We start from the raw sequence: 26180 nt of genomic DNA, 5'->3' as shown, positions 1-26180 counted from the left end.
TGTGAAGGGGTGGGATGAATTAGACAGCAAGTAAACTGTCAGTTCCTGGTGCTGGAAGCAGAAAAACTGGGCAAACATGAATCTGAGTAAATGGGAGAACGACAACTAAAGGTCTTGTCAGGCAAAGTGAAGAAAGTCACCATTTTTACATTTTTTTTTTTATATATATTTATTATTAATATATATTTTTTGGTATTAATTGTGTACACACCAACAAGAACTGTCAGATTTGCATCATATTAAAAAGTGAATAACAGAACAAATATAACTTAAAGAGCTCTGTACACAGTTGTAGAACATAAACACTTACTAAAAAATAACTAACAAAAATATTTTTTTATTAATAAAAAATCCACAAATCAAAAAGGGAGCAAGTACGTTAAATATGATTATTTCTAATACTATTGTCTTAAAATAAATAGACCCTGCAAACATATAAAAAAGTACTGCAACACCTGCTCATTCATTGCTTCTTCCAAAATCAAGGGCATCTCCCGATACGATACGATCATAATATATTTCCCATAATAAAGATAATATGATATATCACAATAATGTGATTCTTTGTTACTCTATATGTAACAAGACAATTTTCTACAAAACTCCCCTTCACAGCATCTGTGTTTACTGTAGAGGATAAAATACTCCTAAATGATCAAATACCAGGAATTACAGATTTATTGGTGTCAGCTTCACAAAAAGATTTCTTCACAGCAGGTTAACCCTATTCTTCTGATTAGAGTAATGAAGCAGTAATTTAGTCTAAGTCTAATTAGGTTTAGAGCTATATTTCAAAATATGTATCAATATATTTGTCACCATGTATCAGTAATGTATTGAAAAGGAAAACAATGCAATATATTGCGATATTGCTATTTTGTCCCACACCTTGCATCAAGAGTTTATCTTGTTTTTGTTGAAGTTACTGTTTAGTCTGTCCAGAAAAGACTTCCTACTAATTTTTTGGAGCACTGCTGTGAGGATTTGATTGTATTTGATGACAAAAAAACTAGAGAGGCCAGGATGTTGGATGATCACTCCACAGCATAATGCTGGGAGGATTTACGCTGCTCTAGGCCACACCTCATTATCATCTGCTACAGAGGGCCCTGAGTTATTAACAGTGCAGCAGTTAATGCATTGAACAATGAATGCATTGAACATTTGGACATATTGAGTTGTTATATATAGTTAAGTGCATCAGAATGATTATTTTTTTAGTTTTACACCTGTAAATGATCTAGTACATTTGTTGATCAGCCAACCAAAGAAGGTTGTGTCTAACATTACTATGGGATTAAAGGCACATTTAGATAACCATGAAATAGAACAGAAGTAATGCATGGTTTTCAAAAATGTAATCAAATAAAACTCTGAAACTTGACATGCAAAAATGTTCATCCCTTTTATTAATACTTGATAGAGCCACATTTTGCTTCAATTACAGCTGCAAGTCTTTCAAGTTTGTTTTTTTTTTTTACTAGCTTTGTGCCTCTAGAGACTGAGGTTTTTGCCCATTCTTCTTTGTAAAATAGCAAAAGCTTAGCCAAGTTGGAAGGAGAGCAGTTTTCATGTCTTGCCACAGAAGCTCAATGGAATTCTGGTCAAGACTTTGACTGGGCTATATCCTAACACATGAATAATGAATATTCACATAACATATAAACCATTCCACTGTAGCTCTGGCTGTATGTTTAGGGTCATTGTTTTGCTGGAAGGTCAATTCCCTTCCCAGTCTCAAGTCTTTTGCAGACTCCAACAGGTTTTCTTCCAGGATTGACCTGTTTTAAATTCATCCATTTTTCCATCTCTTCCCATTAACTCTGACCAGCTTCCTTGTCCCTGCTCAAGAAAAGCATCCCACAGCATGATGCTGCCACCACCATGTTTTACTTTGGGGATGGTGTGTTCAAGAGGGACGATCAGTCTTACTTTTCGATCACACATTGCGCTTTGCAATTTAGGCCAAAATAGAAATTTGGTTTCATCTGACCATAGCACTTTCTCCCAAATGCTTGGTGTGTCCCCTACATGGCTTGTTGCATTGTTCTTTTAACAATGGTTTTCTTCTTGTCACTTTTCCGTAGTCCCAAGTCCGGATTTGTGGAGTGCATGACTAGTAGTTGTCCTGTGGACATATTTTTCCACCTGAGCTGTGGACTAAATTTCAATCAAATACATTTAAATCTCTATCAGGACAGGATTAGTTTTTTAGGGGGACATATGTTAAAAATATTTCACACTTTTTTTTTTTTTCTCTCTGTCACATGACATCACTTTGTCACGTGAGGAATTGGGAATTGGTTCAGTAGAATCAATCAGTGGTTTGTGGAAACGTGCCCAAAGTGTAGTTATAGTGCATGGCAGTGTACAAATAGCTATTTTATTAAGCGTGATGTGACGAAACTCAGAGATTTGCACCTGGACAGGACTAAAATTCCGGAGGACCACGGAGTTCAGCGAGAAACTGTAGGTAATTCAGCCTGTAATTTTCTCAATGGATGTCTGATAAAAACACATACATGGTCATTCTAGACAGGAATAAAATCAGAGAGGAGCCCCCCATAAAAGAGAAAATTGTAAAGTGACAAAATGTAAAAAAAAAAAAAAAAAAAAAGGGGGTAGTTTTGCAAGCCACTGTATCACTACTTCAGTGACTATATACTTTCATTGATTGTTAGCAACATTAGCATTATTGGCTGAACTCTTCCTTCAAACTGTTAGTGTGAAATTCACAGCTCACAGATACCTCTGTGTATCCCAAGCAAGAGTATTTCATCTATTCTACTGAAGCCTTCAGGGCTTTTCATTCTGTGATGCAGGATTACGCAGCAGTTTCTATTTTGTTTAAAAAGGCAGTAATGATTTGTCAGTGATGTTGTCTTTTCCCATAAATTCCTTAAGCTGACTTCAACAGTAATGCATTTGAAATCAGTCATCTCCGGGGGGCTGCTCAGCGCTCTCCTGAGCCAGAACGACTTCTAGGAGGCTGTGTTGTGTCCATCTGAATTACACCGTCCATAAAATTGTAATAGGGAGACAATCAGTAGCTTATATCAGTAAGGCCTTGCAGGCTATTTACCTTTTTATGTGGGTGTAAATTTTACAGGTTCCAAAGACAGTGAAAACCAAGCTACTTTATAGTAAAGACTGCAGAGGAAATAGAGAGTGCTTCAGGGTCTTATACAAATGGAGAGAGAGAGAGAAGAGAAGAGCGGGATAAAGAGAAAAAAAAGAGAGAGAGAGAGAGAAGAAAGTGAAAAAAGAAAAAAAAAAATAGATAAAGGAAGAAAGGTGACAGGGAGAGAGAAGGGGGGGGGGACTGAGAAGGGCAATGGAGGTGAAAGAGTGCAAACACCAGGTTCCCAGTGTTTAATCCACTTACGGCATGAGTGCTTTGGGACAAACATGACCAACAAATTAGAGAAGAAACCAGAAGGTTGCTGTTTCAGTCCGCTGTTTAAGTCTGCTGTTTAAGTCACAATTATTTTTGTCATGCTCTCTATTTGTTGTTCCTATTGCTGAGGGTTATGATCCAGTGCATGTTTTATTGCATCTTGGCAGCTAAACATTTAGGGTCCTAGACTGTTAATTTCTTTAAAATATGTTGTTCATTTGTTAGTATTTTACTCACTTTACTCACTGGTTGGTAAAAGGGGAGGTTACTGATGGGGTGACAGCCCACCACTCCAGTCCAGTGGGTGTTAGTTGTATACCCTATGCAGTACTGGATGTGTTAAACTGTTTTAAAGGGGCACTAAACTCCCTAATTTTGTCTGAATCCACCCTCAGCTCAAATAAAAAAATGCTAAATAATGGGAGGGGTAGTTTGGGAGGGGCACTGGGTGATGTATGGGTTTAGAGTCAGGGCAGGAGGGAAAGCTGATTGTGCTGAGCAGAGGGGTGGTATTATTGATTGTCTGATCTGCATATTGTGATCATCACATTTTAGCTATTAATGGAAAAAAATATGGTTTATGGTTTGTTGGCTCTTTAAGTATTGACAGAGATTTTCAGAAGTCACATAAGACTAAGATCAAGTCAGCTATGCCTTTTTAGGCTAATGTTTTTGGCCAGCTGGGTGGCTTAAAGGCTTAGCATTGGGTTCTTGGGTTCAAGTTCCTGTAATAACTGATTTATTGTTTCTTTTAAAATCAAGGGCTTTAAAAAAGACTGTGCACACTTTCCTGCGTTTGTTAGAGTAAATGTTAGAGTAACTCTCCTGTCCTGGTATAGTGTTCCTTTAGGATTTTTGGAGTCTTCCCAGCCAACATATTCAAGTGGGGCTTATGACTGGACCATAAGCTAGTTGGGTTCCAGGTTGGAAAGGCTTTTTCTTTTCTTTTTTTTGGTTTTAGGGCTGCAACTAATGACTATTGTAGTAGTTATCTATTCTGTTTATTATTTTTCGATAAGTCACAATTATTTTTGTCATGCTCTCTATTTGTTATTCCTATTGCTGAGGGTTATGATCCAGTGCATGTTTTATTGCATCTTGGCAGCTAAACATTTAGGGTCCTAGACTGTTCATTTCTTTAAAATATGTTGTTCATTTGTTAGTATTTTACTCACTTTATTATTAATATACAGCTCTGGAAAAAAATGGGCGACAACTACAATTTCTGAATCAGTTTCTCTGATTTTGCTATCTATAGGTATATGTTTAAGTAAAATGAACATTGTTGTTTTTATTCTTTAAACTACAGACAAAATTTCACCCAAATTCCAAATAAAAATATTGTAATTTAGAGCATTTATTTGCAGAAAATGATAACTGGCTGACATAACAGAAAGAATGCAAAGAAAACAAGTTCATATTCATAAAGTTTTAAGAGTTCAGAAAATAATATTTGGTGGAAAAACCCTGGTTTTTAATCACAGTTTTCATGCATTTTAGCATGTTCTCCTTCACCAGTCTTACACACTGCTTTTGGATAACTTTATGCAAGTCATTCAAAAAGTATGCAAAAATTCAAGCAGTTCAGTTTGGTTTGATGGCTTGTGATCATTCATCTTCCTCTTGATTATATTCCAGAGGTTTTCAATTTGGTAAAATCAAAGACACTCATCATTTTTAAGCGTTCTCATTTTTTTCCAGAGCTGTATATTTTAACATGGTTGATAAAAGGCCTTCAGTGCAAATCGTTCAAAAGGTAAATGTACTATGTTGTAAATGTCTGTGGCAACATTAGATATTAGACTAATTTAAACCTCTCAAGGGTGGATTTTTAGACAAACTTTGGACTGGGTATTTTACTAGACCTGGCAACCCTATGGTGGAGCTGCTGCTTATAATAAACTTGCTCTCTTCTTTTCTCTGTTGCTCTAAAGACAGCAGAAGCCACTGAATATGGGATTTAAACTCAGAGAAAGTTTAAATGTATGGTGAGCTGATGTACAGTGAGTATGGCTGTTGTTCATTATCTGGTGTGTTTTAGACATTTTTAGAGACACTGAGAGCGAGCTGCGTGTGTGCTCCCCATCATTTCTCCACAGCACCTCGTGTAGTGTTCTCCGTCACAATGTTCATCTTTGTGGATTATGTCGACAAATCTTTAAAAGCTTAGTTTGCACACATATTGTTGCCTAGTTGGGCTTCTCAAATGAGCCCAATACGTTTTTAAGTGCCAGTTTTTATAATTATTTAAATTCTGGATCTGGTTTCTCCCACATGTTCTCTCACATGTTGTTGTGGTATCACTATACAGGCTTTAGACTGTTCTGTATATGTGTGACCTATAGGACAGTCAAAAAAAAGGGGGCTGTGTCCCAAATCAACATAACTTTCCTGAAATAAAAAATGGAAAGATGCTGATTGTTGTCATATTATTTTTTTTAATCATTAGGGAGAAGTTTCATGTCAACTCTCAAGTCAACTCCAGCGCCCATCTCTGTGTATTTAACAAGCAAAACACATTTTTAAATGATACTGATATTTGTAATTAAAATAATAATAATGTATTATTCGAAGTAGTGTACTTTTTCGTGAGCTGCTCTTGGTTAAAAGGCGATACTCTTCTACAGCCAGAGAGTATTAAATATCTCACACTGTCAGCTTTGGCACAGAACCTATAAAACGTCCTCATCTTTTATATTCCGAAATGCAAGTCATTAGCACGTCCAACTCCAAAGTGTCAGGGACCCTTTTAGGACCCCTACTCTTAATGAGTGTGTGCGGTGAGGTGTTGAGAGGCAGAGATTAGCACCCTGTGAACACTGCCTCCGAACAGAGTACACTCTGAGTGCATTAAGGACTGGAAAATGACTGTCACAACACAGCAGAGCTGGAAAAGGTCATCCAAGTAGCTCTCAGGAACTGAAGAGATGTTATTTTAAGCATTATTCACAGCAATTAAAACCGAGAAAGAGAGAGAGAGAGAAAGAGAGAAAGAGAGAAAGAGAGAAAGAGAGAGAGAGAGAGAGAGAGAGAGAGAGAGAGAGAGAGAGAGAGAGAGAGAGAGAGAAAAAGAGAAAAAGAGAACACAGTATCAGTTCCAATTGAAATGTCACTTTATCTCCTAAGTGAATCCTCACTGTTTTACTGGTTCTGTCATCTCAGACATGGAGGAACGTTAGTCACTGATGGAAGAGAAACAACATGGCCCAGACAGGAGCTCTCAGAGTAAAGATCAGTCTATATGTATCGGGATAAGATTAGTCTAAGTAAAAGGCTCCTAAGCACAAAATACATTATTAGTTTTGTAGTTGCTTTTTTTTTGTTCTTTGATTTTTTAAACTTTCAGTTTAACTTTTCAAGAAAGTTCCTTTAACCTAAAAGAAAGATTTATGCTTTAAACGCTGTGAAATTCCTTACAGCACTTTCATTTTAAGTCATGAAGATCGTAAGAGACACATAGTGAACATCCTGAGGGCATCACAGGACAGTGTGAGAATGTGTGATCATGTGATCTTACTAACATAATGTGGAAGTGCTGGGTTAGTGCCGGAGATAAAACTTGCTCTTTTAACCCTCCTTTTATGTTCATTCGTCAGGAACAGCAATGGTGTTCTGGAGGTAATTTAAACCGGTGGATGTTTAACCATCCAGAAGATGTCTAAAACCCCCAAAAAAATCCTTACAAACAGACTAAATATTTTTTACTAACTCTGTTACTAATTATTCTATCATTATTTAGTGCAATGGTGTTCTTACCTCTAACAGGTAATGCTTCAATTAGAATAATTTACTCATTTTTCATTAAAAATACATGTTAAAACTTTTTATTACTTTTAAAAGACCAACATATAAAACAATAGTTATATATATATATATATATATATATATATATATATATATATATATAATTTTATTTCTTATTTTTCCCCATTTTCTCCCAATTTAGATATCAAATTGTCCCACCCCTTTTGTGACCCTTGGAGGATGCGGACGAGCACACGCCTCCTCCGACACGTGTGAAGTCAGTCACCCCTTTTTTCGAGCTGCTGCTGATTAATCATTGCCTGAGCAGCCAGTATGCTCGGAGGAAAGCACAGCAGCTAGGTTCCGATTCATCCGCTCAGACGCCTCGTGCCGCCCAGTGCCACCTTAAGTGTGATGGGGATACCCACCCCAGAGGGAGCAGAGCCAATTTTGCTCCCTCTAAGCACCGGCAGCTGATGGCAAAGCTGCATGAGCGGGGGTTCGAACCTGCGACCTCCCGCTCATAGTGGCAGCGCATTAGACTGCTGGACCACTCGGCTGAACCATTTTCATATTTAATGTTGAATAAACTAATTAAGGCAAGCAGAAGAAGTTTTATACTGTATACTATACTATGTTTTATACTATACTATTTTTCCTAGATCTTCAAACTTTAAAACAGGTCAAATTGGAACCCGGAACATAACAGGAAGGTTAAAAGTGTATTTTGATTCTTAAGATCTGATCTAAACAGTTTAACAATTCATCAACATGTTTTAATTTTATGTTCAAAACTGTTCCAAATGTGCTTTAGCATACCTCAAGCGACTCTGTTTGTGCACAGAAAAGGCTTCTTCTACATTACCCTCCCATACAGCCTCTACTTCTGCAAAGTGCGCTGAATAGCTGAACGATGCACAGGGACACCATCTGCAGCAAGATGATGTTTTAGGTCTTGGGAGCTGGTCTGTGACTGATCTCACCAGACTTCTCCTCTGATTATCTGAGATTAAACTGACAGCTGAAATCTCTTGAGATAGCTTTTTCTATCCTTTTTGTAACAGGTAGAGAAACTGGTGAACTGGTAGATGTACAGGCTGCATGAATGATCTCCTCTTTCTAGCATTTTTACACTGCTGTTATTTTAACTGACGAAAGTAACACAGTGTGGACATAACAGTGCAGGGAAGTGCTTGTCTTCACCTTTTATCCCAAACTTTCCATTACATAATCTAAAGCTTAAAGTTCAGGCAGGTCTGTGGTAATCTACAACAATTTACAGCTCAGAATCCCAGAAGTCCTGAAAGAAGACAAAAACAGAAAAACAATACATAGAAAAAAGTAGACAGGTTTTAAATGAAGTTTCAAAATGTTAAATATTAAAAACATTTTTCTATGTTTTGTGATTAATACTTTAAAACTACAAATGTAAAAGAACCATGCCTTAACAACCAACTTGCAGCTACAGACATTTATTTGAGTGATGTCATAAAAAGATTGTAATAAAGTTGACATTATGAACCTTAATATAGTAGCAAAGCATTCATTTCAATGTAAAGGTGTAGTGGTCTAGAAACCTGTATGTTGGCACTACACTTTGGAAATGTCGACCCCATAGACATTTAGTTGTGCAGTCTCTAAGAATCAGAACGGGAAGAAGAGAGCATGGCTTAAGAGAAGAGCTTTGAATTGTAGCTAAAGTGATCTGGACTATGCTGGCTAACGCAGTCATGCTACATGTGCTAATGGGAACTACAATCTGTCCCAATGGAGGAGCAGACGTGTCATATCTAATTACTACCTCAGCAGGGACGAGAATGTAAAAAATATGCGTCAGAAATTTAAAGTTAGACTCTATATTGACTCAGTTTAGCTCAGTTTACGAATGTGATTGTACATTGAGCAGTTTGTTTAATTAAAAACAAGTAACTGTAAACGTTACTCATGGCCGTTCCTAGCAGCTAGCTAGCGTTAGCTATTTAGCTGTTTATTTTCAGTCTTCACAAACTTTGCTTAACACCAGTGAGGGCAGGTCATAACTGAGATCAAGATCAGGCTGCAGATCTAGATATCTTATATTATCTAGTATATTATTGGGATCTGTAAAGTTGTATCTCTAACTCTAGGGTGTGTATTTTCAGAGCAGTGGCCTTTTTCCAGTATAACAGACTTGGCTTCGGCTAACACAGCTAGTGATAGATAAAGTTATCCAGTTAACTGCAGAAAAAGTTATATAAAAAAGGTTCAGTGTCCTCAGCTTGGCAACCCGAGTGAGCTTCATGTCTGTGGAGGAGTGGGTGGGGGAGACAACTCTCTCCAGTAAAAAAGCTACAGCAGTCCAAATTTTTTACTCATTTTGCTCTCATTTCCTACTGTTTTTTCTTTTAAAGAAGTCAATGCCAAAGTAATCTTTCTTCTAGGCCAAAGCTTTTTCAAATCTACGGTAAAAAAAAACATCTTGCAGCATACGTGTATGTTATATTTTCAGATTTAAAGAGCTATTAGATGCAGTAAACTCCTCAGATGTTTAGAACCCATCACATCTGTGAACAATTCTGACCTGACAAGCTTCTCCCAGTGACTTTGTCTCTTAATGACTAAATTATACAGACGTTGTTCTGAAATCTTGGCCCTTCCAAGGAAATCAGTACATCATTTCCTCTTCACTGTGTTGTCCAGAGTCTTTTAAAGACTTTTAATGGGAGTGTGTGTTCCTCAGACAGCTGGTTGTTGAGCACAGCTCTGTTCTCAGAGTATGGGGGTTATCATTAAGGCCTGTTTGGTATGCAGGGGGTGTGCGACAGAGGGTGGAGGGGGCTTGGTGCATCTGACCGAGCGGGCCACTCCAACATTAGCGCGCCCGCCGCTGTTATTACAGCCCTAATGACATCCTCCTCACACGGCATGCTGGGAGCCGGGCTGCAGGGGGCCCGTCTCCAACGGCTGCAGGAGCCGACGATGCCTCATCAAAGCGCATCAATCGCCAACGCCGCATCCTTCCCACTCTGGAAAAAAAAAAGAAAGAAGAGACAGAGCCCTCCAGATAATGTCTTTCATGGTTCAGTGGCCTTACAGGGATTCCCTCCTGCATGGCCTTGAAATGGGCAAATTAATAGTTGCTTTGAAACAAATTGGAATTACACCCCTCAATGCATTAATGTCAGAAGCTCAGCCACCTCCCTGACAGAGGCGGAGGCAGAGGGAGGGGGCAGTAGAGAGATAAAGATCCACCAGCTTCATGCTCATCATTCCTGTCTGATCCTCGTATCTCCAAAATACACTGACATGCTGAAAGTAACCAGATAGCAGTCTGTACCTATAGGGGGATTGCTTGGGAATGCCTACACCTGTATATGTTGTGAGGTGTTATCTTATAAGTAAGGTGCTCATGAACACTTTTTTTTTTTTGCTGCGTTCTCTCCACTGGTTTTCTGTTGCCGCCAGCATCAGATTAAAAACCCTGACGTTGGCCTACAAAGCTGAAAACAGACCAGCTCCTTCCTACTTGATGGCAATGATGGTCGAAGCCAGATCTGTACCAAGAGCTCTTAGAGCTTCCAGTACGGCTCGACTCAAAACAACATCCCTCAAAACCAACAGAAAACATAAATCCAGACTCTTCTCTGTGCTGGAGGACTGTACCTGGTGGAGGAACGAACTTCCACTGGGTGTCAGAACAGCAAAAAAGTCACTCACGGTTTTAGAGCTGTAAAATTCACTATGGGGGAAGGCAGGTAGGCATTCTCTGCTGCAGTGCTGCTAGCCAATCAGATGCAATATGCATGTATGAATATTCATGAACAAGAGCCTAAATCCTGTCTTTCTTCGAAGATCAGTCATTCAGTGATCTAAAGAAGGGCTAAATAGAAACACCTGAATACTGTTTTTTTTCCCACAAAAAACGGCTTACATTGCATTCATTCATACTAGAGACCACAACTAGACATTTTAAAATGAATTAAAAAACAATGAAATGAGACATTTACTGCTATTTTCAGTTGTAGAGCATTTTTTTTTTAGATCAATAGATTAAACATAACTGGACAAAATCTTTCACAAGGAATGTTTATTAAGAATTCCACATTTACAAATTACCTAAATACAGACTCTTGTGTAAACTCGTGTGGCAGGCAGTGTTCCAAAATTCTGCAACACAGTGAGATGAAGGCAAAGATGTCCATACACGACTACCTTTCAACCACCTGCAAAATATGATCTGTATACGTCCACGGAAAATGCTGTAGAAAATGCAAAAATAGTGTTTGCTATGGTAATCTGAGTGTTATATTATTTATTAATTACTCTCAGGAGGTTCGGCCAAATCGTTTCAGCCCAGATAAATGCTTTTTAGAATCCACTGAAATGTACATAGATGCCTCGCTCTGTGTGGTGTGCACATGCAGATGGGCAAAAAAGAAGAAAAACAAAATGATATATATAAAAAAAAAGTTAAACAAACAATGCAAAACAGAGCTTTACTTGAGAGTAATCAATATATAGCCATAGTAAATCTCTCTCTCTCTCTGTACAGAAAGAAACGTCTGAAAGATACTGCTGTAGAAATACTGGTGACGCAACGTAAGTATGATAATATATCACACAGGATATTCACATTCAGGCTGGGAGGACTATGGGACGTTTAGTGTATGAAAATAACCTGAAGAAAAGGGCTTCACTGGACCGGACTAGACTGGACTCACAGCACAGTGTAAGGTAGACAGGTCTCGTGTGTGTAGAGCAGGTATTATTCCAGGATGTCGAGGAAGGAAAAGGTCGTTGTACTTCCAGCCGTCGCTGACGACACCAGTCTGGAGCCACTTTCCCTTCAGACTGATCTTTATAATTCATGACTCATCTCACACAGGTTCACAGATGATAACTGTAATAAATGGCATTGACTAAAAAAAAAGTATGCCAGTGCAATCACCTTTACTGTTTCAGTCTTACCTTGAGGTTTAGTGTGTGAGGTACATTACAATAACTGAGTGTATATGGTCACTTGCGAAAATTTGAACACCCCTGTTTAAATTACTTGTAAATGATTTATAAACCTAAGTTTAAAAAAATCATTTTTGTGCATTTGTTACTACTCCTGTTTGTATTTATTTGCTGAATTTAGCATATGAAAAAAAGCCATACATAAAAAATACTGTCTTGAAAAAAAAAAAAAGAATTCTTGAATTTTTTGTAATTTTTCACTTTATAAAGTGAGTCTGGCAGTTTTTTTTTATATTGTTACACAAAGTCCTTAAAATGGCCCAATAGAACTGCTACAAAATTACTTGATTTAAATGACTAAAATCATTTTACACTGACCATTTAAACTTTTCTTTTTTCTGCTCTAGTAAAGTTATTATTTTAAAGATATGAGTTTTTTTCTAGTCAGTGATGAGACCCGGTCTGTTTTTTTTCCCCCCAACATATCTTTGTGGCACAAACCCTTGTATCACCATGTTTGTCTTTTCACTTTTTGACATAATTTGAATCAAACAATCTAAAATTTGTTCTTTACAGTGTCATAATGAACGCTCAATTGAAAAGCTCAAAACATATTTGAAATAAACTCCTTCTACAATGAGTTCCACTAAAAATATTTTTTTTGTATGCTAAAAAAATGAACAAAAATGTGCTAAATTCAGCAAATAATCAACTTAAACAATTATTTAAATGTGCTTACAAATACATGAATAATATAGTAATAGTTTGACCAGGCATGCCCAAACATTTGCATCAGACTGAACTGAATCTGCTACACATACAAGAACAGAATCACTTAAAAAAAGAAACATATAAAACATGACCAAACAATATCTTGTGGCTGAACAATTAAATTTCTCTGACAAAGCAGTTAAACGTCTCTGGCAATGAATCAACGAGGGGCAAAGAAAAAAAAGAGTGGCACTGCTGGTTGAATACATAACACTGGGAAAGTCTGAACTCTGTGATTCAGGAGAAATTGGAGGTGACAGCACTGACAGTGTGACCTGAACACTGATGTTGAGAGTGAGGTAATTCAGTGTGGAAACTCCTGCTCCTGCACTCCTGTCTCCTCCTTCACAGACTCCTCTTCCACCTCGCGTGCCTCTTCTTCCTCCTGAAACAGAGAAGGAGAGAAATTTAGAGGAAAAAAAGGAGCAAAATAACTTCCTTGTAGTTCATTGTAAAGAGTCTGAATGCAGAAACATTCTAAGGCTCAATTTTTACGCCTTTATGTCCATTACAAACTATGTAACCATTACTGCCCACATGCTTCTATGCTTCCTTTACATAGAAAAAAAAAAAAAATTGCCAATTGTTTCTTTTTCTAGATTTTTTTTTATTTTTGTCTTGTCCTTATGGTTGTGTTTTACTTAGAATATTAGCTACATGTTAAGATATTTTGGAAAAGGCTGAGCAAACTGGATACACAGGCCAGACACACGATGCTGTGTAAATCTCAGGGACCAACTTTTTAATAGATTTCCTGTCAAAATGACCAATATGTGCATGTTTCAGTAATTATTTTAGGATCAGGATAGAAGTTATAATAAAATAAACTTATAGCACCTTAATCTAATGCATTGTTCCATTTACCTCCGAAATCAGATATGGAGCTAACAATTCTCATACATTCAGGTTGTTTGCATTCTAGTTAAATATTCAGATAATTGTACATTAATTTAACACATTAATTTAACACAGTTTGCTAAACAGACTTTAGACAGAGTTTAACACAACTGCTTATGTTCCACTTTTCCATTTTGGAGGAAATGATAGTTTTGCACATTCAAACTCGATGAAAGCATGTTAGAAATTGGGCATTGCTGTGGGTATGACTAATTTAATGACCCAAAGATTGATAGAAGTGATGATAAACTGTATAAAACTACAGATTTAACTACTGTTGCTGTGTGGAGCAGCCATTTTGGACTCTAGGACACTTGTGAGGCTCTACTGACTTTTGGTACACATAAATTCCAGGATCCCATTTAAATGTAACAGCAAAATATAAGATGTTTGTGTCCACCCTTTTATAATTTATATCTAGGCATGCACATTGATATCTGGAATACAGCGGTAATGGTCAATACCTTTTATTTATTTGTTTTTTAAATATCAGCATTGGAATTTTTTTCAAACCGATATTTGCAGATTTATTTATTGTATGCCATTAGAGGACCAAGCAACACTTTTTTTTTTTTTTTTTTTTTAAGTTTTAGTTTTACCTAGTTTAGTTTTACTTAGTGCCGAGTCTCTCTGTAAGTTGTAAATGTGTTTATCGGCATTGGCAGATATATTCATATGTAATATCAGATATTGGCATCTGCCCTGAATTCCCACATCAGTGTATCACTAATTATAACACATTCCATTCTTTTCAGGAGAGTTATGAAAAACTCAGCCATGAGAGAGCATTTCCTCTTATTTTTTTATCTTTTCACTGCCCAAGTCATCTGAAACACATTTAATTATGAGGTCTGGACCTCATATGAAGCTGGAGGGTGGTCAGTTCAATGTTCTGAGAATACCAGCAGCTTCTTCTTTGATTTGATCATATGTTTTCCTTTTTTGTCTATTTCCTTTTTCTCAGTAGGAGCTTCTTGATCAGCTCCACATCCTTTCAGACCCACAGAGTTAGCACAGTCATCTACTCATAATGGAAGCATGGACAGAAATGCGTGTGGATGTTTTCTGATGTGAGAAATGAAGTGAGAGTGGAGCGTGAGTTTCTCTTTTCTCTATAAGGTGCTATATATGTGGTAAAGGGGCGAGTTTGTGGTAGACCAGTTGTTAGACTCTTATTTTGTATGCATGTTTTAATTGTTTATTTATACATTTAATTACCATATTTTTTCAGACTATAAGACGCACCTAAAAATCCTTTATTTTTTCAATGTTTTTTTAATAGAGAGTTATAAGGAAGTTTCAGTGAAGTTTCTTCAGCGCTAAGGCTGAGTGCAGCAGAATTAGCATTAGCCACTAATCGCAGGGCTAACTCTTTAGCCGTTCAGAGGTGAGTATTTCAGACTGTAGTCTGTGTGTTTACCATGTTAAAACAAGCTACGTTAGACAAATCGCTAGCTGATAGTGCCCTGGGTTACCGGCATTTACTCGCGCTAACTGGGGCTGGCTAGCACTGCTAACTGGGGCTGGCTAGCACTGCTAACTGGGGCTGGCTAGCACTGCTAACTGGGGCTGGTTAGCACTGCTAACTGGGGCTGGCTAGCACTTGCTCACCTTTGGACAAAATACTGGAATTCTAAGCTTACTGAAAATTAAAGGAACCGCTTTACTATACGTTTTTACAAGATAAATCTGTGGATTAATAGACAGCATTCATTTATTTAGTTATTTATGTTTAAGAATTTAAGTTTTGGTCACCTGCCCAGTGGTGAGACCTGCTGAATTAAAAGGTGACACCCTTGTTCACTTTAATAGGCATTCTTATTAGTGTATGAATACAGACCAGAAAATAGACATTCATTAATACATGGTTATTGCACCATTTTATAAATCAAATTTAATGCTTTTTAAGAACTTTTTAGAACTTTAATAAATATAATTTAAGACCCAAAAATGTAGTCATAATTCTTTTAATTCTGTCCTCGGTAACATTAGTTAACTTTCTGTTAACGTTAGTATGCTAGCTAAAGTATGTGAGCTATCTTGATGCTAATGTTAGCTAGCATTCTGCTAACCTTAGTTCTATCCTTGTAACATTAGCCATCTCGCTTTAGCTAGCTAAATTTAGTATGTTGGCTAGCTCGCCGCTAAACTTAGCATGTTAGCTAGCTTGCCGCTAAAGTTAATTTGTTAGCTAACTCCCATTAATGTCAGCTAGCTCTCCATTAATCTTAGTTGTCTCCCCGGATTAGACGTTTACGATAGGCCACACAAATTAAAACAATTTCAGACCTTAATTACTCAGATTTTAACTTAAGACATTTCAAGACTTTTTAAGGACCCGCAGGAACCCTGTAATAGTGCGCCCTTTGGTTGTAAATTAAATATATGAAGAATGGTCTCCGACAAATGCACAAACTAGATTTTTTTTTCTGTATTATCATACATTATTGTGTAAATGTTAATCAGGGTTCTGCTCTGAATACAGGTAATTCAGAGCTAGTATGTACAAAATGTTCAAGCAGAAACAACAAAGAGGTAGCAGCATGCCGGAGTCACTTAAAGCTCCCGCAGATTTAGAGAAGGACACAAATAGAAAACGATGGCCATCTCAGCAGTTAAATGAGTCTGACAGATGCAATTATCCCCCTTCCTGAGGTTAATACACACATCTACACCCAGCCATGTGTGATTACCTATTCCTAACCACACACTGCCCTCACACCACCCCAGATCCACACACACACCCACCTCAATCTCAGCCTCAGGAAACCTCAGCCCCTCTTATGATTCTGTGGATCACACTCCACATTGCCAGCTGTCACAGACCTTGATTTATTTACCTTAATAGGTTTAAAGCATGTGGATGTACTATTCTCTGTGACTGATGTCACTCACTCTCGTTCACACACACACACACACACATGCGCGCACACACCTCGTTAGGAGTTGCGTTAACATTGCTCTCACAAAATCTTCAATGCTAAAAGGTTCAAGAAGTATTCTAGAGTAAATAACGAAACAAAAGTCAAAAACAATGAATAAAAGAAGAACAATATAGTATGTAATGTAAATAGTGACAACATTCTAGAGCACAAATGAAGAAAATATTTTAGAATAATATGAATAGAACACAGTGTTAATGGACAGTAGAACAGTGTCAACAGACAGTACATTCTAGAAAGGTGACAATTGGGGAAAGAACATTCTAAAACTGTTTTTATAAGCTAAGAACATTTTAGAAGTGTCTGCAGGCTGAACATTCTAGAATTGGGATTTGGGGGGATTCTAGAATAGTGTATAAATATGTATTTTTATAAGCTTAGTACATTTTACAACATTGTGTATGAGTGAAGGACATTTTAGAACAGTTTTATGAGCTAAGGATATTTTAAAACTGCGCATGAACGCTAAACATTCTACAATTAGAGAGGGGGGGAGGGGGGTTTAGGACCGCTTTTATGAGCTAAGTGCATTTTAGAACAGTTTTTTTGAAGACTGAACATTTCTAGAACAGTGTGAATAGGGGGGTTATTCTAGAACAGTTTTATGAGGTAAGGATATTTTAGAACACTGTATGAAAGCTGAACATTCTAGAACAGTGTGAATTAGATGGGGGCATTCTATGACAGTTTTTACGAACTAGTGCATTTTAGAGTCAGTATGTATGAGTAAAGGACATTCAGGATGTAAGAAGGCTGAACATTCTAGAACTGTCTGAATTGGGGGGATTCTAGGAGAGTTTTATGAGCTAAGGACATTTTAGAATAGTGTGTATGAAAGCTGAACATTCTAGAACAGTGTGAATTAGAGGGGGGCATTCTAGGACAGCTGTTATGAACTACTAATACATTTTAGAACTGTGTTTTAGGACTGAACATTCTAGAACAGTGTGAATTTGGGGGGATTCTATAACAGTTTCTATGAGCTAAGGGCATTTTAGAATAGTGTTCATGAAGGCTGAACATTCTAAGACTGTGAATTGGGGGGGGGTTCTAGGACAGTTTTATGAGCTGAGGACATTTTAGAATAGTGTTCATCAAGGCTGATTTTAGGGCATACTAGGACAACTTTTGTGATCTATGTACATTTTAGATCAGAGTAAAAGTGCAGGACATTCTAGAACAGTGTGCATGAGAGAATGTCTTCCTAGAACAATGTTAATAGGGTATGACATTCTAGAATGGTGTGAATGAAGGCTGTAAGAGAACAGGGCATTCCAAAAGTGTGTATGAGGGCCATACATTCTAGAACAGTGTGTGCAAGGGCAGAACATGCTAGAACAGAGAAAATTAATTAAGAATAGACATGGAAGAAGATTATGAAGGAATGTGACATTTGAGAAATTAGTGAATGGAAGGCTATTCTAAATACAGTTATGTATTTTTAATGTTCTAATTAAGTAAATTAGTATTTTGATTCCTCTTTAGTGTCTTCTTGCCACTGTTGCCATTGGTTTGCCAGTGTAAATCTGCATTGTGACCAAATTTGTTATTAATATAAATAAATTAAATTGAAATAAATGTTGAAACTGAATTTGACCAGTTGTTTAAACTCCCAACAGTCACACACATGTATGACACAGCAACCAAATATTGAGGTGTGTTTTCAATCTGAATTTGTGGTTTTGAGGTAAGAGCTGTATAATGTAATTTTTTCCCAAAATGTGAACTACAGTAGTTCCTATAATCTGCAGAGGCAGCTTTTGCTGCATCCAGCAGCGCCTCAGTCTGGACTCTCTTTGTCCGGAGGGAACTTTTGATGTACAGTCTAGTCCTTATGAAAAATGTGGTACTTTTTCCTGAACTCTGGATACTTTGTTGCCGCTGGCCCTTGGGGGGATATAAATCTCAAAGAGGGGCGACACCTCATGAACCCCGGCGCTGGATCTGCCGGTGCCATCCACCAAATCTCTCTGACAAGCCTGCCAATTTTCCAATTACTTGTGGTGCCATACGTTATCACCAGGCCAGTCAGCGCTTAAATGAAAAACAAGATGGTGGGGTGGGGCCGCCGCATGCTAAGTGCCTTAGTTAGGCTAACTGCCCCACTTTTTTCCCCTTTGACACTTTTTTTTTTGGCTTTGATTTATAGCGTGTCCCTGGGGAAGGGATGACACCGGTGCTCCTGGACACTCAGGGACTGATTTGTGGGTCCTGCTGTGCACCCCCTCCTCTGCCTCCATCACCCACCCTACCCAAGTTTCCTCCGGGGGACAGCAGAGGACTCGTTTCGGCTCATGAGTTACAGCTGAGACTCAGTTGCTGTTGGCAGCGTTTACGCACTAGCCAGAAATCCCATTCAATGCAGCAAAGCTGTGCAGGAGTGAGGGGGAGTGAAACGGCAGTGAAGAGAGTGAGAGAAAACAGTGTTTAAGCTTCAGCTCCTTCTGTATTTTGGTTAGTTTGACTATAAGAACAGATGCATGAAGACAAATAAAACTAAAAAATGTGGGTGCGTAAGAAAAAAAAAAACATCTTGGTTCATCAGTTCAGCAATCACTGGTTACTGTATAGAAACATGGCACAGTTCTACCCTTCCAAAGATAAAAATAAATATACAGCTCTGGAAAAAATTAAGAGACCACTTCAGTTTTTGAATAAGTTTCTATTTATTTTGCTATTTATAGGTAAATGATTGAGTAAAATGAACATTGCTGTTTTATTCTATAAACTACGGAAACATTTCCCCCAAATTCCAAATAAAAATAGTCATTTAGAGCATTTATTTGCAGAAAATGAGAGGCTGAAAGTTTTCATGCATCTTGGCATGTTCTTCTCCACCAGTCTTACACACTGCTTTTGCATAACTTTGTCACTCCTGGTGCACAAATTTCATGGTTGTGATCATCCATCTTCCCTTTTGATTATATTCTAGAGGTTTTCAATTTGCTAAAATCAAAGAAATATCTAATTTTTAAGTGGTCTTTTATTTTTTCCAGATCTGTATAGAGTACATATTACAGAACAGTTTCAAATAGAGCCAGGTCCATAAACATTTTGACAGTGAAATTAGATCCATAAACCACCTCAATGGATCTGAAATATGCCAATCTAGACGTGAGTGATGTGTAAACTGTTATCACAGGGGACAGACTGGGAACGCTGCACCTGTATACTGGAAGACAGGTTGAACACTGGTCACTGTATTCATGGCAAGGCAATAGGAAATATCAAGTGTAAGTAAGGCCTGATAGTGGGTACCAGATGGATGGGACATTCCATTTCCACAGTGGCCTTTTACCAGTCCTCAATCCAGAGTATACTTCATGTACTGTTAAAATACCATAGAAGACATTACCACCCACAGTAGACAGTGCAGTGGGTGGTAATGATTGTGACCAACAGCGTCTGGCTACAATTTTCTATGAACAACAGACAATTGACTCTGACAGAAATCATTTCTAAGTTTTGCCATACATTTACTGCAGTCCTCATTGTTTGTTTTTTGTGGCTAATACTGTTATTCTTCCCCACAGAAGAACCACTTACCAGTGGTTTACGTCTCAAGGTTACCTTGCTGCATTTTAATTCACAAAGTCATCTCTCTTTTTTTTTTTTTTATCAACCAAGTAAATAATTCTATATTTTAACTTGTTGCTAAGCTTAACAGTGCATTCTTTCTTTTAAGTTAAAAAAGGAAGCAAACTCCTATTTAGATTTCTTTAATAAGTTTAATTTATCGCATAATGATGGCCTCCTTCTCTTGCATCATCACTTTGAACCTGCTTATTAAAAGTTCATTTGAACAGCCACCGAATGCAAAATAATCTTCTTAATTTATCATGAAATAATGAAGAAATTAGACACTCCTGCCTATGAAACTGCTTATCAGAAAACCGTCCAATTTTCTTTTAATTCTGTGAAAATGGAGGAACTTAAAATATCTGTAATTATTAATTAATTATTGCAACATTTCCGTGAAACGCCACAAATTAAAGCTGAAAATCTACACTTCAGTTATGCACTGATCTTTAAATTACGAATCCACAGGGATAGTGTACAAACACGCAGTTACTCTCCAAGTACTAACAGAGCTGATGTTCCTTTAATTAAAAACGTAACCTAAACTAAATCTACAAACTTTCTCTAACTTTACTACACAAGATGATGGGCAATTCTGCACAAAATGGTCCAGTTTAGCTGGAAAAGCAGAATATTTAGTGAAAGTATTTCATCATTCTATACCTTCACTTTAAAATCTCTTTTCATAGAAATTGAGCATACTCTTTTTTTTTTTTTTTTCTTCTTCTTTTTTTGCTGACAGGGTGACATTTTCTCCGCTGCGCAGAGCCAGCTCGAGGACACTGGCCCTCTGCGGGCCCCATCCAGCTGACAGGCAGCGGCTTTGTGGGATATCTCCATCCCTCTCCTGTGGGAAAGAGCAGAGGACTGACTGCATCCTGCCACTCACATACTACACACACACCGTGCACACAGCAGCCAGCCCTGTGGCAACTGCTTACACATGTATGATAATGAAATGCCACATTTTTTATTCTAATTGCTTCTTAGAGGAGAGGGTGAGAATGAAGTGTGAGTGTGAATGTGTATGAATAAAGGGTGAGAGAAAGAGAGGAATTGAGAGAGGGTGTTAGTGAGTGAAAGAGTGAGAGGAAGAGTGTGTGAGTGAAGGAAAGAGAGAAATTGAGAGTATGTGTTTGTGTGTGGGGGGGAGAGTGAGTAAGAGGAAGAGAGAAATTGAAAGAGAATGAGTTAGTGAGAGGAAGAGAGGAATTGAGAGAGAGTGTGTGAGTAAGTAAGTGAGAAAAAGAAAGGAAGTGTGTGAGAGGGAGAGAGAGTGAGAGTCAGTGTGAGAGAGAAATAGAGGAATTGAGAGAGAGAGAGAGTGAGTTTCGGAATAAGTGAGTAAGAGAGAATGAGAGGAAGAGTGTGTGAGTGAGAGAAAGAAAGAGAGGAATTGAGAGTGAATAAGTAAGTGTTCTCTTTAAACTGAGTTTAACAGCACCTCTTGCTGCCAAATATGTGGGAACATGCCACCGCCTGCAGGACAGTGAGTAACTCTCCATTAAACCACAATTCATTATTATACTTGTCTATTCTAACTACTCTAATTATGCTAACTATTATTATTGTAATTAGCATTGTTATTATTACTATTGTTACTATTATTGTCATTACTACTATTGTTATTATTATTGTTATTATTGTCATTGATTCTTTTTAGTGATGTTTCTGTTAATATTTTCAGTTTTTGACATTTGTATGCTTTGGCAACATTGTTTTGAAAAACAGTAATGCCAATAAAGCCAAGTTAAATTAAAATTGAATTGAATAAGTGAGAGAGAGAGAGAGAGAGAGAGAGAGAGAGAGAGAGAGAGAGAGAGAGAGAATGAGTGAGAGTGTGTGTGTAAATGAGTGAGTGAAAGAGAGAGTGTGGGAGTGAGAAAGAGAGGAATTGGGAGGGAGAGAGAAAGAGAGAGTTAGAGAATGAGTAAGAGTGTGTGTAAAAGAGTAAGAGAGGAAGAATGTGTGAGTAAGAGAAAGAGAGCAATTGAGAGAGAGAGAGAGTGAGGGACAATTAGAGGAAGAGTGTGAGTGAGAGAAAGAGGAATTGGGAATGAGTCAGAGTGTAAATGAGTGAGTGAAAGAGAGTGTGGGAGTGAGAGAAAGAGAGGGATTGAAAGAGAGTGAAAGTGTGTAAGTGAGGGAGAGAGTAATTGGAAAAGAGAATAAGAGAGAGAAAATACAAAGTGAAAAACGAATGAAAGGACAGGGAAAAGAAAGAAATAAATGAAAGAAGGACAAAATGAAGGAAGAACAAAGAAAGAAGAAAAGAAAATAATAATAAAAAGAAAAAAAAATAGGGTAGAAATGTATGTGACAGTGTTTGTGTGTGTGTGTGTGTGTGTGTGTGTGTGTGTGTGTATAATATTTGAGCTGGTGTGGAGCGTGTAGACTGAACCCTAGGTGGCAACAAAGCCTTGTGCTCTGTTAATGTTCACGAGGCAGAGAGGCAGAGACCCCTGCAGCCTGACGGAGCAGCAGCCCCTGCTTCTACTGCCATCCATCCACCCACACACACACACACACACACACACACACACACACACACACACACACACACACACACACACACACACACACACACACACACACACACGCAGTCAACTTCATAAAGTGGGATTAAAATAAAGCTGGGTAAAAAGAATTAAAATTTACAACGCTGCTTTTGCTTTAATAAGCTTTAGCATCCTTTATCGAGCTGCCACACTCCTCAAAGAATTAACAGGCTAATTAGTATGACTTATTTCCTTATCGTGTTTTCTGCTTTCATTGTATTTACTTGTGTGTGTGTGTGTGTATGCAGTGTAGGGAAAGTGTATTTTATATACTGGGGGAGGGGGGGGGGAGCAGCTTTATTGCCTCCTCCTGTTTGATAGGTGCTGCTGTGTGTGTGTAAGCCTGGCTGCGCCGCACAAGACAGATTGATGTCCTACAACGATGATGAAAACACACAGCGTGTAAGAGAGCAGGAATAACATCCGGAGAAATGAAGCAGAGTGGCGCAAGGCAACGGCCGCTTTTGGAGAAGAGCTACTGCACATGGACTGAGAGAGAGGGAGAGGAAAGGAGAGAGAGAAAACTGGAGGACTATGTAAGACGATATGATAACATCTGTATTGTAAGTAATGCACATTTGAGTTCATCCAAAATGCAGCTCCTTTAAAAGCCAACCTGCCTGCAGAAAAAAAAGGCTCCAGCTTTGGTCAAAAAACTCACCCACAGTCCTCAACCAGTCTAATTAAAATGCCAAAAAATAAAAAATCACAGACAAGCCCCTTTTTTTTTAACTGCCGCTAATGCAACATAACTGGACAGCAAAACACGCTCGGAGGAGAGCACTAACCACCAGATCAGGTACATCAGCTAACAGACACCCATGCAAGTTTGAATACTGGAAAAGTGAAAGATTTTGTTCAGGGTAAACCTGGACTTTTTTAAAATGTGAATTTCTGCCATTCCTGTCTGTTCATCATTTAATCTGAGTGGTGCCAAAATGGTGAATTTGTCACTGTCAGTATTTTAAAACACATACAGTGAGTCCAATAAGTATTTGATCCCTTGCTGATTTTCTTTGTTTGCCCACTAATAAAGACACTATCCTTCTGCACTTTTAATGGTAGATATATTCTAACATGGAGAGACAGAATATCAAGACAAAAATCCAGAATATAATTTTAAAGAATATATTTTAATTAATTTGTATTTCAATGAGGAAAATAAGTATTTGATCCCTCTTGCCAAACACACTCAATACTTAGTGGCAAAGCCTTTGTTTGCAAGCACAGCGGTGAGACGTTTGTTGTAGTTAGCCACAAGTTTAGCACACACACCAGGGGGAATTTTGGCCCACTCTTCTTTGCAGATCCTCTCTAAATCATGAAGGTTGGTGGGCTGTCGCTTGGCAACTCTGACCTTCAGCTCCCTCCATAGATTTTCGATCGGATTGAGGTCTGGCGACTGGCTGGGCCACTCCATGACCTTAATGTGATTTTTCTTGAGCCAATCCTTTGTTGCCTTTGCTGTATGTTTAGGGTCGTTATCATGTTGGAAGACCCAACCACGGCCCATTTTCAGATCCCTGGCAGAGGGGAGGAGGTTGTCCCTCAGGATTGTGTGGTACATGGCTCCATCCATCTTCCCAGTGATGCGGTGAAGTAGCCCTGTACCCTTGGCAGAGAAACACCCCCAAAACATTATGCTTCCACCTCCATGCTTGACGGTGGGCACAGTGTTCTTGGGGTCATAGGCAGCATTTTTCTTCCTCCACACATGGCGGGTGGAGTTGAGGCCAAAAAGTTCAATTTTGGTCTCGTCTGACCACAAAACCTTCTCCCAATAACTTGGTTCATCTTTCAAATGATCATTGGCATACTTGAGGCGCGCCTCCACATGTGCTCTCTTCAGCAGGGGTACCTTTCGGGCACTGCAGGATGTGAATCCATTGTTGCGCAAAGTGTTGCCAATTGTTTCCTTGCAAACTGTGGTCCCAGCTGCCTTCAGGTCATTTGCTAACTCCTGCCGAGTGGTTGCAGGACGATTTCTGACCGTTCTCAGCATCATTGCCACCCCACGAGGCGAAATCTTCTCTGGAGCACCGGGCCGAGGTCTGTTGATTGTCATGTTATACTCTTTAAACTTTCTGATAATTGCACCAATAGTTGTTACTTTCACATCCAACACCTTACTAATCTTTTTGTAGCCCATTCCAGCTTTGTGAAGGTCAACAATTCTGACTCTGAGGTCCTGTGACAGCTCTTTGGTTTTACCCATGTTGGAGACTTGAAATCTGTGTGATCTGTCTGATTCTGTGGACAGGTGTTTTTCACACAAGTGATTAGTGAGAACAGGTGGCTTCAGGTCAGGTAACAAGTTGATTGCGAGTGTCTAACTGGTCTGTAAAAGCCAGAACTGCTAATGAATACTAAGGGATCAAATACTTATTTCACTTCATGAAATACAAATCAATTAATATATATTCCTTAGATTTATTTTCTGGATTTTCTTTTTAATATTCTGTCTCTCCATGTAAGAATACATCTACCATTAAAAGTATAGAATGATCATGTCTTTATTAGTGGGCCAACGAAGAAAATCAGCAAGGGATCAAATACTTCTTGGACTCACTGTATAGACAGGCAAACATTCAAGACTGAGCTTGAGTAGCATTGTGCTTTCGTTGTATATGATGCCGGGTTTCTTAAATACATTCTCATTTCACAGCATTATTGCATTTACTCAGATTTTAATAACTGGAGAGTAACAAGTAGTTGATCACATGATTATCTTTTTTAAGACTTTTTTTTGTTGTTTACTGAAGAAGCACAATAATCATCAATAAATGCATGGAAATCATTTCAGCAGACATCCTAATCTTATTTACTTAATTTCTTAACCTAATCTTAAACCTTCTCCTAATTCTAACGCTGTTTAGAATGAATGTCCTCAGACAGTTTATTAGTAATTCTTGAACAGATGTAGATAATCGACAGGGGTCTAAAGTGGCCTACATAAATAAAATGAATTCACTTATAAACTTGTGCTTTAGTATATGTATCAGCCTCAATTATACATGATGTTCACGGAAAAAAATATGTATATATTAGCTTGGTATCTGTGCTTTTTTTTCCCATTTATGTGGAAGCATTGCGCACATGCTTCTGTGCACTTCATATCATCATCATCCATATATGCATCAAGCTGCACTTTTGCCCTATCACTCCCCTTTAGGATAAAGGACTAAGCTCTGAGTGCAGACGTCTCCGCATGCTAAGTGGAAGACCTGTATGTGTGGAGTGCATGCACCTGAGGAAATCTAGTTCATTCATGTGGTTCAGACTAAATAAAAGAGAATAAACACAGTGTAGCTGTAAATGTTTAGCCAGCTAAAAGTGTGTGCGTGTGTGTATATG

At 38.1% G+C, this 26180-nt stretch overlaps 1 protein-coding gene across 4 annotated transcripts in view; it reads right to left on the bottom strand.

Moving 5' to 3' along the window:
* Positions 1-11192: 11192 nt before the first annotated feature.
* Positions 11193-26180, bottom strand: part of phf14 (PHD finger protein 14) — a 133488-nt gene continuing 118500 nt past the window's right edge. For all 4 annotated transcript variants that reach the window (XM_022683139.2, XM_022683141.2, XM_022683143.2 and 1 more), the window contains exon 18: positions 11193-13235. In XM_022683139.2, the coding sequence (XP_022538860.2) occupies positions 13155-13235 (81 nt within the window). In that variant the 3' untranslated portion in view covers positions 11193-13154. The remainder of the gene's footprint in view (positions 13236-26180) is intronic.

This window comes from Astyanax mexicanus, chromosome 3 (assembly GCF_023375975.1).
Source record: "Astyanax mexicanus isolate ESR-SI-001 chromosome 3, AstMex3_surface, whole genome shotgun sequence".
NCBI classification, from domain to species: Eukaryota; Metazoa; Chordata; class Actinopteri; order Characiformes; family Acestrorhamphidae; genus Astyanax; species Astyanax mexicanus.
This window is presented reverse-complemented; position numbering and strand designations above follow the sequence as displayed.